Source organism: Ammodytes marinus, assembly GCF_949987685.1.
Source record: "Ammodytes marinus genome assembly, chromosome: 5".
In the NCBI taxonomy this organism is placed as follows: Eukaryota; Metazoa; Chordata; class Actinopteri; order Uranoscopiformes; family Ammodytidae; genus Ammodytes; species Ammodytes marinus.
In genome coordinates this window covers 20,231,260-20,244,752 of record NC_137234.1, presented here as the reverse complement: position 1 = coordinate 20,244,752, position 13,493 = coordinate 20,231,260, and the positions used below count along the sequence as shown (strand labels likewise).

At 39.2% G+C, this 13,493-nt stretch overlaps 1 protein-coding gene across 2 annotated transcripts in view; it reads right to left on the bottom strand.

Moving 5' to 3' along the window:
* Positions 1–2,600: 2,600 nt before the first annotated feature.
* Positions 2,601–13,493, bottom strand: part of LOC307250663 (excitatory amino acid transporter 2-like) — a 32,068-nt gene continuing 21,175 nt past the window's right edge. The window contains exons 3-11 of one of the 2 annotated variants that reach the window (XM_080027799.1): positions 12,821–12,973; positions 12,160–12,410; positions 11,640–11,787; positions 10,731–10,857; positions 9,655–9,888; positions 9,366–9,560; positions 8,249–8,383; positions 7,848–8,100; positions 2,601–5,977 (exon numbers count right to left, since the gene is read on the bottom strand). In XM_080027799.1, the coding sequence (XP_079883925.1) occupies positions 5,906–5,977; positions 7,848–8,100; positions 8,249–8,383; positions 9,366–9,560; positions 9,655–9,888; positions 10,731–10,857; positions 11,640–11,787; positions 12,160–12,410; positions 12,821–12,973 (1,568 nt within the window). In that variant the 3' untranslated portion in view covers positions 2,601–5,905. The remainder of the gene's footprint in view (positions 5,978–7,847; positions 8,101–8,248; positions 8,384–9,365; positions 9,561–9,654; positions 9,889–10,730; positions 10,858–11,639; positions 11,788–12,159; positions 12,411–12,820; positions 12,974–13,493) is intronic. The other variant, XM_080027800.1, reaches the window with a different exon arrangement.

Below are 13,493 nucleotides of genomic sequence, written 5' to 3'. Positions count from 1 at the left end.
AAAGAGGCTGTGACAACATTGTCTGTGTGCTCTCGTGGGGGAGGGGGTTCCAGCAAATTAAGCTTGTGTGCCTGCCTACGCCTCAATGTGCCAGTAATTCTGTACATTCACTCAAGTAAACAAAAATACGGCAGTTTTTTTGTACTGACCATTGGTGAAATATATCAAACTTTGTGACATATGAATATTATTCCCCATATGACCATTAATACGTTCTGGATTCAGTATGACACTGAATTATATACAGCGATTGCAAACTGATTTGTTCCCTGTTCTTTTTCCTGCTTTTGCTTTTTATATGAATCACTTTGAAGAGAAAGTAGCAAATGTTCTAGTGTAAGCAGGTGTTATGACACATTAACAAAAAGATGTCGCTGAAAAGAATTGTAAAGTCCTGAATGAAATAAATGTGTATAGAACGAGATGTGCGTGAATGTGGTGTTCACTCACTGATCACTTTGCATGCATGCTACACAAAAGGGAACTGATAAATGGCATGACAGGGAATGCGAGTGGTTACTTTGCCCCCCCCTCACATCAGAGGAAGTGAGGTTTCCATGGCACCGCAGTCGTGATGTGTGAGCATGTTGACACAGGAAACGAAGACTGAGATGAAAACAAAAGAAACTGCCATTTTGTAAGACAGAGATGGCATCTTTCCATACAGTATTAAACCGCATCCATGGATTGTTGACAAATCATCTTCATTGACAAACACTGAGAGGAACACAGCTACTGCTTCTTTAGCCGGCATTTATTGTGCAGGGCACTCGATCATTCAATACTGCTGTAATGCTGCTCAGATCGATGCTGCCATCAAAAATGACTTATGTTTATTAAATTATCCTCAATTTAGACAAATATAAATCATCTGCGCTACTGACATAATTCATTTTTTAAAATGTTTGTATTTTTTATTTTTCAAGTCTTGACATGTAGATGCAGTGGTGACTAAAGGATATTTAGAGTATTTCAACAAAAAAAACATGGTTATACTGTATCAACCAACAATTGTTGTTAGTTTCATAAAATTATCCCTTTGCTTTTTCCCTTTTTCTAAATGACGCTGCTTCAGATTATTGAACTGCCATAATGTCTATTTGATGTCCAGTTAGACCTTTTAGTGTCACATAAAATCGTTTTACATTTCCTTTGACCACCATAAGAATGTGCACCTCAATGTAAACTTTTTTTGTGTTGGACAGAAGTTTTTTTGTGGTGAGTTCATACACACCTTCATACATCAGGTCATATGTTACATTTTTACAAGCCTGAGTTCTGTAAAAGTTCTCTCTTTAGCTTGTGCAACACCTTCAAACAGTCGATACCTGCTCATTGCCTCAGTGCCCCTCATAAATGACGAGGCAGGCTGAAGATGTTAATGTCAACCAATTAATAGTGTATCATCCTTTACACCCCTAGTGACCTGTGATTGAAGTTATTGGAGATTACATTGTTCTAGCAGCTTTGACTGCTTTGCATTTAGTAATGTTTCAATATTAATAAATAAGTTAAAATGTGACTAATGTGTCTAAAAACTGTCATAAGAACACCAACTGGACGACAGAAACAGACATGACAAAATGTATTTCTGTGTGTGTGCATGTGACAAGATGCAAAGATTCACACAATCAAAACAAATCCCAGAGAGCAGCCAGAATTGTAGTTATGAATCAACATTTATTAGTTATATTTGTATATGTACACCAAAGGTACAACACTTATTGATATGTAGAAACAGATATTTTTATGTATACCATAGACCGAGAAGAAAAGTCATGTATTTTTTTTTTCTTTATAGTGTATCTCCCTGACACATATGCTCTGCCTTTACATCAAAATTACAACAGCTTTACAAAGAGGGAAGGCCTAGAAAAGTAAGATCAGGAAAGCACGTTGTAGGCAGGAGTGAGACAGGTTATCAGCTTTGTTTAGGAGGTTCTTCGAGAAAACAAAACACTGCTCAGTAGAAAAGGACAAGCTTGAAGATACACTAGCTCTTTGTTAAATATACCATATCAATAATGTTTCCGTTCAATCAGAACCAAATAAGCTCAGCAAGTTCCTAGTGTTTGTGCATACAGCTTCTGTGTAGAAAGCAACAAAAAAAACAAGGCAATTGCAGTAAAGGCAGTTTACTGAGTGGGATAACCTCCGTTGATGTGGATGGCACGTCAGAAGTCAAACGTGTGAGTGTGTGGCATGTGGCACAGGGTGACACAGAATCTAAAATATCTAGATATCCATGCCTCGCATAATTTTAAATGGACATGCACCAGGTAAACATAGATGCCTGAGACTAAAGCCAGTTTACTTGATTGAAAAGACAAAACATGGTTCAGATGAGTCACCTGAGGGCTGCTGCTCTATTCTGTAACAGGCATTTGAATACATCTGATGTTCCTTCACTCAGATTACAATTACTAGGCTGTGTTTGATTCCTCACTCTATCCTACATACAGGGCAAATCTGACCTATTCCTTTATTTTGTCTCTCTTATCCTCAAACCTTTATCACAGTATATCTTCCGCTAAAGTAACTCACGTTGGCCCCCCCCCCTTATCAAACCAGAAACTTTCCCCCCCTCCTTCGCTCTTTTTCTCTCTCCCTTTCTTTTCCCCTTCTCCATGCAAAACCATGTTGGCTTCAGGATCACTGTGAATCCAGAAAAATTCTGCATTGCCACTGAACAGAACAATTATATATTTATTTATGTACAATGAAAATGAATGCACGCTGCTTATATCTCCATGGAACAAACATTCAGAACGCTTACATTAGATTTAAAAAAAAAAAACGATATGTATATATTGGAGTGTGACAGGTCAGTAAAACAACTAGTTAACAGCTATTAAAGAATAGAAAAACAAGCAATTTATTACACAAATGTTGCTCTCTATACATTTTGTCTATTCTAGTTTTACTCAGGACATAGATGATATTTTTCTTCTTCTAGAGGATTACAATATAAATGTCACAGCAATTGAACTATATTCCTACATACAATTTCCAATGCCCCACCCAAAAGAAAAGAAAACAAACAAAACAAAAAAGCAAAAAAAAAAAAACTGTTACCTACAATATATACACAAAGTGCAAGGAGGCACTTCAAAATATCATGCTTTTAAGATAGTGGTGCAAAACAATTATTATCACTTCATGTTTTTATTCATGCTTCTTAAAACGAGAGGTTGAACATAATACTGGTCCAACACTCAATCCCCATTGATGACACTATGGTCTGCATTATGTTTTTGTTTTTTTCTTTTTTTCCTGAAGATCACAAAGTCAAAAGATCAGATTGAAGTGGCCTGTTAGGTTTAATACATCTTGTTGGTAAAGGGTCTAAATGTAGTGACCTTCCAGGTTTAAGAGACTTTGCACCTGTGTTTACATGTGTGCATTTAATAAAAGAAAATGTGAGTGTGTGCGCTTGCTTTGTTTTTGTGTGTATCAGTCTTTGCTGTTTAGACCTCCATAGAAGCGCCCTCAACGTTGTATCAAAGCACAAGGCAGCTTCTGAGAGTGTGTTTTCGGGAACTGAAGACCAGAGTGCTGCACTAAGTGTTTGGTTAAGTTTCCTAGTGTTACTTTTAACAGGTATTCTTTGTTGGATTTTTTCTTTATGAAACATCTCCAAGGCAAGGTTGTCATTGAGCAAGAATTAAAAGAAACAAGACAAGAGAGAAGGACACAATATTGATAAGGAAATCAAATCCACGTCATACAGTCTCCATTCTCACTCACACAAGCTATAAAAAAAGATTAGCAGCCAGTTGTCCAGCTCAGTTTGTGTGTTTGCAGATTTTCTTTTGTTCAAGCCATTTCGTTGATATGAGAGTAAGATGTGTTTTATAAGACCTGCATGATAGTTGGCAAAATGCTGGCATAATGCATGTGAAGTGTCCATTGTTCTGTTCTGATTTTCCTAGAGAAAGTCTTCACACCAATATGGACACACAGCTGCAGCATGTAGGGTTTGTAGAAACAGTCTTGAGCTCTGGAGGCTAAAATGTATTGTTGTTTACCTGTTTGATGTGTGTCAACACAAGGCGCTGGCAAGCTTCCTGGAGCATTGTTAAATCGATGATCTGTCACTGTTTGTGCAAGCCAAGAATCCATCCGACAGCGAAGTGTGTTTCTTTTTTTATTATTTTGATTTTCTGGCAGTTCACCTGCTCTACTAACAATGTCTGTGCTTTCAATAGGATCACAGGTTGAGGATCATTCAACCTTTGGAATGTTGTGTGAAATATTGGTGGGCGCTACTTGTGTGTGCAAGGAAACATCCCCCTCCCAAAATTATTGTCTTACAACATTGACCTTCCCGTCACCATTTTCAGAGTCAACACTTTTCAAAAGTTGTGCTGTTAAGAGGCCATTTTCTTGAAGCTCTAGTGAGCAGGTAAACATTCAAGAAATTACAACATATTTCATCCCTAGAAAAGAGTAAACATACGAGCCTGAGTATCTTGTACTGTGCTTAACTGTGTTTCTAAAATCATTTTACAAGGTTTGGAATATGATAAGTGTTGACATGGAACAATAATGGGCATTTAGACATTTTGTTGTGCTTTATCCACTGTGTTTGTGCTCTTTATAATACTGTATATTTGTGCTACAATGTTATAATTATTTTAATAACTTTTTTACAATACTAATTTGGAATCAAATTTCATTTGAATTTCATTGGCAACAAATTAAATTCTTTCACTTTTTGGGGTGAAAGCTAAAGTGGTGTAACAAGTTGATTTTCTTTGCTTTACATAATGTGAGGCTTCATCAGACAAATCGGTGATATACCAACTGCTGTGCCGTTCTGTTGGAAAGGTAAGAAAACTGAGAAATGGGTGGAGATTGACATCAAGGAGGCACTTCAAAGGCCTCTGTGAGATGATTGATTTTCTGCCTGTTTGGTCCCTATAATTGACTTGGTCATGTTCTTAACCCCAGCTCTCTCTCTCTCTCTCACACGCACGCACACACACACACACACACACACACACACACACACACACACACACACACACACACACACACACACACACACACACACACACACACACAAGGTTTTATCTCAATTGACGGGTGACACAAAGAAAAAATTCCCTTTTCTTTACGGTAGACAAAAGGAAAGCAAAAGGGGGATAAAATGGGCCCCATGCTATGGTTTGTGCTTTACAATTCTGTGACTGTGCTTGTAAGTTATGAGGCTCAGTGTGCTTCACTACCGTTCCTCCCACCCTTTCATCAATTCGCTGGACCTCGGGGGGAGAGTGAATAATATTGGGTCAATGCAGTCAGGTGCATTTTAAAGGCTCAGACAGCCTGAAAATTAAAATTGACGTTCTTGGATGAGAGACTTGAGCAGACATGCACAGCAAGGAAGTGTAATACAAACATCACATCGGTCGTCACAGAAACACCTGTATGGAACTTGGTTCCAACACCTGTATGGAACTTGGAAGATGAGTTCAGTGCATCCCATGCTTTATGGACACTGCGGCTCTCTCATCTTAAAATGTATGCATTGTTAGGAACAGCTTATCTTACTTTGTTTTTCTCTTCCTTCCCTCCCCAAGCCTTGAAGTATGTTGTGCAAGTATCTGCTATATATAGGACATAATTGTGCTCTAACAGGTAAAGTATACCCTCTGTTATCATGTCACGGTTAAGTGAATTAGTATTATATATCAGTCAGATTGACAGTTACAAATGATAAAACTCTTAAAGGGACTAAGAAAAAAAGAAAGAAAAACTAAACTATACGTAGAAAATGAAATAAAAAAAAATAAACAATTAGTAGTTCTGTTCGTGTGACATTTGTTTTTCATTCACTCTTTTTTTTTTATCACCAGGTAGGAAAGCTTGTGGAGCCCAGGAGCAGGGGATCGTTGTGTTGCCATTATTCTTGTTTCCATGGTTCCTCCTCAACAAGCGTGCACTCCGCAGCAGAGCCGTTAGTGGCTGAGGTTACCTGTAAGCAGTTAGCAAGGAAATCTAAACAGTGGATCCAAGGCACAGACAAAAAAAAACACACAGCTCATTTCCTCCCCTACAGCTTTCAATCATAGAGATACTAATAACACTGCATCATTGATTTGGTGCTCCCAGTGGTAAAATAATAGAGCCTAGTTTCAGCCAAGCAATCTGTTTGGTCAATTGCGCTTACAAAGCTCATAAAGCGTGGTTGAGGATGAAGATTTTTTTGCTTGCTATGCCCTCAAAAAAAGTACATTATAAATAATAAATAATGAAACTTAAGAGTCACGATTTGATGTACACCTTTTAGCTCATATACATGTCTGTAAACATTGTATAGCTGTAAAGCCAAGATACCATTCAGGAAATTCTCAACTGTAATGTTTGGGTTCTAGTGATGGTAACTTTGGCATCTTAAAAAAAACACATGTCTCTTAGATTTTCACAAGTATTTTACAAAATGCACAAAACTATGGAGGAATTCTGGAACTCCTGTACGCCCACTGATGATCATGCTTATGGTAGTCCTAAAAGTGGAGTTTTCTGACCTGGAAACAGACCACAAATGGATGATGACCAAAAAGTCAACAGGTAGTAAAAAAGAAAACAACAACAAACAAAAAAACATACAAATGAAGACATGATTATTAAAATAAAAAAAGACAAATTATATAGAAAACAAGGAACACACTAAAAGATGAATGCATTGTTACATTTTAGTGTTACTGCAAGCACTAAACAGGCATATTTGAAAAAGGGTTAGAAGTGTGAGTCTATCTACTATTTACAGGCGCAACTGATAAGAAATACTGGAAATAGCAAGCCTTTGTGTCACATGTAGATGTAAATGTCCATTAACGGTGGAGACTGAGAAAGGAGGATGTACATTTTTACTATGGACAGATTTCTTGTGTGATAGGTTGCCAGTGTTGCTAGGCAACAGGTTTCAACCTTTAATAAATGAATAGGCTCATCAACAGACCTTTTCCGTCAGTGTGTGTGTGCGCACATGTGTGGGTGTGTGGGTGTGTGTGTGTGTGTGTGTGTGGTTCAGGGAACAAGCACTCTGAGCTCTCATGTATTATTCTAAAAGCTTGGGATATATTCAAAGGGCATTATGTTTTATATTATGGGAGCTGCTGCTTTAAAGCGTTGGATTTCACAACATAGTTCTCACAGTTGGCAGAAATAGCTGGTGTCAAATTGCAGAATCCCTGTGAATGACTCAGTGACAGCATGATATATTGTAATATATGGAATGTTAATTAGCTGTAACACTTCCCCTATCTGCATTTTAAATCAGGTAGGAAAGGGCCAACCTTTGTAAATAAACCTGTTAAACAATTAAATGTGGCTGTATATTTTGAATAAAGCAGAATAAACCACGTCTTAACAGACTAGAATAAGAACTCAAACGATTTCAGATAAGGGGAAACATTACTGGCAACTTTTGATAGACAGATAGCTTGCTGGTAAATAATTCCTCAGAGACATAATGAGGATCATCTGGATCTGCATTTTGAGCTAGAGCCCGAGCTGAGAGAGCTTCAATCAATTTTCATTTTTGGTGTACTGTTGGAAACCTTTTGGCGAAAACGCTTTAGATTTCTTTTGGGGACGTCTATTCAACACAAAAGCTGCTATTCCAGGAGAATGAAACATATACATACTCATGCACTCATGTTGTTCACTTGCTTCACTTCTGTCATAAAATAACAGTGGGTATATTTACATTGTTATGTACAAAGATGCGATGGATAAAACAAACAAACAAACAGAGTCGAGCAAAAGGTGCAGGGTGTGCGCATGAAAAACAGAGAGAGGGGTTATATACATGTCTCTATGTCCGAAAGCATTAATTGTACCTTGCATTCATCTACTACTACAGAAGTGTTAGCAGTGGCGGTAGAGGTATCGGCTAAGACGCACTGGTTGGAATTGTTTTCGTGGTGGTTCTTCATGTCGTCGTAATAAGACTGGGTCTTCGTCATCATTTCGATGTCGTCCGATTTGGCCTGGTGCGCGTCCAGCTCATCAAGCTCTGCTTTGGACAAGTGGTACACGATGCCTGCACCGTAGGAGTCACCCACCACGTTCACCGAGGTCCTGAATCGATCCCTATAGCGAGAGAGAAGCAAAGATTTGAATGAGTAAAATATAAGGAGGGATTTCAAGAAATGAAAAAAAACAACAACAGCATAGCAACAGCAAAGGGAAGACTCAAAGTCAGCACACTATATCATTTTGTTTCTTTTTTCAAACTCACAGCAGCCAGTCAACAGCAACCAGCAGGCTGATGTCTTGGGTTGGCAGTCCAACAGCAGTCAGGATCAAGAGCATAGTCACCAGGCCAGCACTGGGAATACTGGCTGCTCCGACACTGGCCAGGGTGGCGGTCATACTGGATGAAAAAAGACAAAACAGAAAAGCAGCACTCAATCACATTCTCCAAACTCACAACATCCAACCATATCCTCATCTGCAGACCCTCCGCCATGCCCTCTGCTCCTCAGACGCCAATGGACATGAAATAGCTTCAGCACACAGCCACAGATGGACATGTGTTCATTCTCTATGGTACTTTTATAAAGAGTACTTATATAAAGTGGGTCCTTCATCGGCCATGAAGAGAGGTGAAAAGTCTGAGAGATGGGATGTTTAAATTGAGGGTTGTGGATTGATATGCCGTTAAAATGTGAATGTTCTCCATCCTTGACTCGCTCTTTCAAAAGAAGAGCATTTGGCAAATATAATTACAGACACTGGATGGCTGTTTGTCTTCCTGCCTAGCACTGAGTTACAGCACTGGCACATGTTGTTGCTTCCTCCTGGTGGTTTATTAGCTCCACTGTAGATGTCCACGCTGAAGTTGCTGCTTTGAGCCAAAGAGGCTTTTCTGTTCGGTGATAAATGCCTCTACACTGCTGCTGCTGCTGCTGCTGCTGCTGCTGCTCTGTCAGTCCTTGTTTGTTAAGAGCTAACTCTGTTTGCTGAACTGCATCTTCAGTGCTCCTTTTTAAACAACTAGCTGGGATTGCTAAGGATTGCTTTTCTTGAACCATGATCTGAGTTCTGTGTGCAGTCAAATTAGACTTTACATTTAAAAGAAATCCATTTTCATACAGAATTGCTGAAATTTCAAGGAAGGTCTCATCCATTCACGACAATGATATTAATATATCATATTAAAAGATTTGTATAAGTTTTTTTATAAAGGCAATAGAATATTTTTGCAATGATAAATGGTCTTCCCCACATACTGTAATTTAAATAAAGATCATATTCTTTTAAGAGTGCAAATTTACATGAATTCATAATTATAAATTATGTAATATCTGACATGTTTAAAGTATAAAGATAAACCATCATTGGCGTCTCCTAACCTGACAGTGATAATCTGACCAGGGTCCAAGTGGATGCCGTTCATCTGGGCAATGAAGATGGCTGCGACTGCCTCATATAGGGCAGTTCCGTCCATGTTGATGGTGGCGCCGACTGGGAGCACAAAACGAGTGACTCTCTTGTCAATACCCAAGTTCTCCTCCAGACAACGGAAGGTGACAGGCAGTGTACCAGCACTGAAGGGGAAAAGCAGTAGAAGGTATAGGTTATACTTTGTATCACTTGTGTAAAAATATCAATGAACGGCCGTCTATTAGTTTGGATGCTGACCTGGAGGCTGTCCCCAGGGCAGTAATCCAGGCCTGGAAGATGCCCATGAAGAAGGTGAAGGGGTTTTTCCTGACAATGGCAAAGTAGATGGCGGGCAGGAAGATTGCTCCGTGGATGATGAGGCCAACGATCACAGTGACCATGTACATTCCCAGCTGCTTGGCCACCACCTCCAGGTCGGCGATTGAGATGATCTTACCACAGATGAGACAGGCAATACCGAAGGGAGAGTACCTGAAGAAGAAAAAAACCTTGTTATTTTTTTCACCTAGCAGCTTTAAATACAGAAGACAAAGAATTTGCAGGACACTGACAAATTCTGCTTAGTCTTTGTAAATGTTGTAATGACTTCAGAAATAACGTCTTATTAAAGGGGACCTGTTGTGCTTTTCCATCTTTTCTGAACTATTAATGGTGTAACAATGTAGGTGGTAGTCGTGTCAAATGATACCAAAGCAACAAATAATGAGGTACGTGCATTACGAAGTGAGACCTTGAGCCCGTGAGGTTTGTGTTTTGGGATTTTCTTTTCTAATTTGGGCTCACAGTGACATCACAGTGATCTGGACATCTCTATATAGAGACCATATGGTCATGCTGCACACATACAGCGTTGTGAGTTTGTTCACGCGATTTAACACAGGGCTGTTTTCTCAATATGGGACAGTATGAAGCTGGATTAGCAGCTAAACTGCTGCTAAAAGACAGAGTTCAATGTCCGTGTGTACACAGAGCTAAGGTTTTCAATTTAACTGTGTTGCCCTTTTGAAGTCTTCCAGAAGGTGACCACTCACAACAGAGTAGGCTCGGAGGGAGGGGGGCAAGGGGGAGGAGGAACCTACACAGATCGTTTTGAGATAAATCAAAAAATGCACGGAAGAGAAAGGGCGATTCCCCGAGATCTACAGAGTTTACTGTACGGTCAATCGTGTCTAGGTTCTCTAAAGGAGTTCCACATCAATAAACAAAGTCCTGAAAACGACAACAACAAGTCCTCTTTAAAATGTATTTCCGGCCCAAAATAAAATAAAAAGAGTTTTAAATATGATTCAATGAGATTCTTAGATGATACTAACCACATGATCATTAGGACAATTTTCATCACAATCTCATTGAGGATGTTGAAGAACTCAAGCATGAGTTTGGCCCTCTCGCCCATCTTTCCCATGCAGATGCCAAATGCAATAAAGAAACCAATCAGACCTGTGACAGAAAAATCATGAATGCATCAAACTGTAGATCACAGAGTTGACGGGTGAGATGACTACCACATGAAGGACTTGTTATTAGGAGATGAGCTTTATTTTGAATTTTTACAGTTACAGAAAAAAATTGTGCATATGTTATTGCCAGGTAGCGGCATGGCCCTAGGGATGGCAGTGTAGGTTGGTCTAAGCTACAGTATCTCAACAACCAAAAGATTGCTAGCCATCGGAAATTAGTCCTAATTACTTAATTGACCTGATTGACAACATTTGACGCTACTGGATTCCAATGGAAGTGCCTGACATTGGTCATCCCTTGACTTATCTTTTTTTTCTATAAGGTTAACATTTGTGGTTTGAGTGAAATGCCTATTCTATGTGTATTGTTAATGTTATTAAACAGCTATTGATTGGATTGCTACATTTGATTTGATGTCTTATGTCTCCATTCGGATGAATTGAAAAAAAACGCTTGTGATCCTAAACATTTCATGGAACGCACTCATCAGGTTAAAAAAGTTAATGTGTTCTATACATGGTTCATGACAAATACCTGCTCCAGTTTGCATTAAGGGCTTAACTAAGATGGTGAAAATGCTCAAAATAAAAAATGCTAAAAGCCGGCACATTAGCATTGTCTTTTTGAGCATGTTTGCATGCTGATATGAACATTGAGCTAAAAACCACCACTGTTGCAAAGAAGCACGTCTGTAGAGTCTTGGTCTTGTTAAATTGTAATTATCTCAATACTACTGACAGAGTTTTTGGTTGGTCACATACCCAGAACATTCATGCCACTTTTGAACTGGAGAGTCTTTTTGATTATGATCTGAGGCTCCCTGGTCACGTTAGCCACCAGGCCCTCCATTGTGGTGGCATTGATGTCCTCCTCAAATGGCACCTCTATCTTCTTTGTGACGGTCTGGATCTGAGTTAAAGAAGGAAAAAACACTAGTGATGAATTTGATGACTAACACTGGAATCAGATATGATGTTCTCTTTGATATAGCTTCCAACATGCACCTGGTTTCCTCTGTTAATAGAACCCTCAGATAGGATATAAAGGATGGTCACAAACCTGTAAACGCCTACATATTTTCCGACATACAAGCTTCCTCATGATTCTTTCTAACTTGATATTGGACTACAAATGATCTTCCATATATTAAGTTGTGTCACTCATCCAAGACTGCGAGTGACCTTCAGACATACAGTAACAGCCTTTCTAAGCATCTAGTACCTGCAGTGACAATTGAACTTTAAAGTGTAGCTGTGTGTTAAATCTTGTTATTGCCATTACCTGTTCGAAACAAGCCTGCACCAGGTTCTCTGGGAAAAGGTTCCTGATCAAATCAAAGAAGGCATCCAAGCTGGACACGTCATCATTTTTCTGGCCTTCACCCAAATTCTCCTTCAGTTTCGGGTTGCCAGGGTGGATGATTAACACCAGGATGACTCCCAGGATGGCAGCAATTACAGTGGTGGACATGTAGTACACCAATGCTCTGGTGCCCAGCCGACCACTAGATTTGGCATCCAAACCGGCCAGACCTGCAGCCAAAACAAGCAAGAATCTATGTACCTGGTAATTAAGAGGAACAACGTAACGGAAATGTGGACCTGATAGTGTGAGGCGTGAAGGCTGGTTGCAAAGACCACAGGGGATTGGTAATGGTGTGTGATCATGTTGCTGCATGTACTACATATTGATTCACACTTACTCGCTGCAATTAGGACTTCATAGTCAGGATTACTGTATTGACAGGACTTGTTCCTCTCTTCCTAGCAGTATCACACCGGTGATGGTGCATTTGTGCCTATTTAATCAAATGTAACTGTACGTAAACCGCTCATTCATATTAAGTGTGTGAAGATAAAATGCACAAGTAAAATGTGAAATGTATGCAATATGCATGTCGGTAATCGAATATGTTTTCCGAAAGTGATCAGTCACACTGTACCTGTGATTAAACTGGAGATGATGAGTGGCAGGATCAACATCTTCAGCATCCTCATCAGGATATCACCAGGAAAGGAAATCACCATGACAATATCAGGGTGGATTGGAGAGGCAACACGGAGCATCATCCCCGATACAGCTCCCAGGATCACACCTGAAGTGAAAAGGAGGAGTGAGGGAAACAGCAGGAGTTTATAACGGTATAAAATAGAAGAGAATAAGGAATGAAGTCAGATCTTGTGAAGTCAGAGATAGGAAACTCAGATGTTACATTTGAATTAAGATGGTTTGAAAATAAAATAAAACTATTTATAATGGGTGTATCCTGTGCCAATAGGATAAACTATATATATATATATATATATGATTTTATTCAGGACACATGAAGATCCATAGTACAATGTATAAAAAATAGAGTCAATACATAAATAACAACAAAAAGCACACCAATGCATGCAGATTAAAAAGAAATAAAATAAAAATAAAATAAGAGATCAGCATACAACACTTGCAGTATACAAAGATGCCCTCCAATGTCTCCAGAGTGAGGATGAGAACCTGACAGAGCTGAGCCCAGGCTTGGCCAATGCCTGAATAATACTGTTTTGTGATGCTGTCACTCTACATATAAAACGATACATCAAATTCCTAATTAAAGCATGACAGGTAGGCAC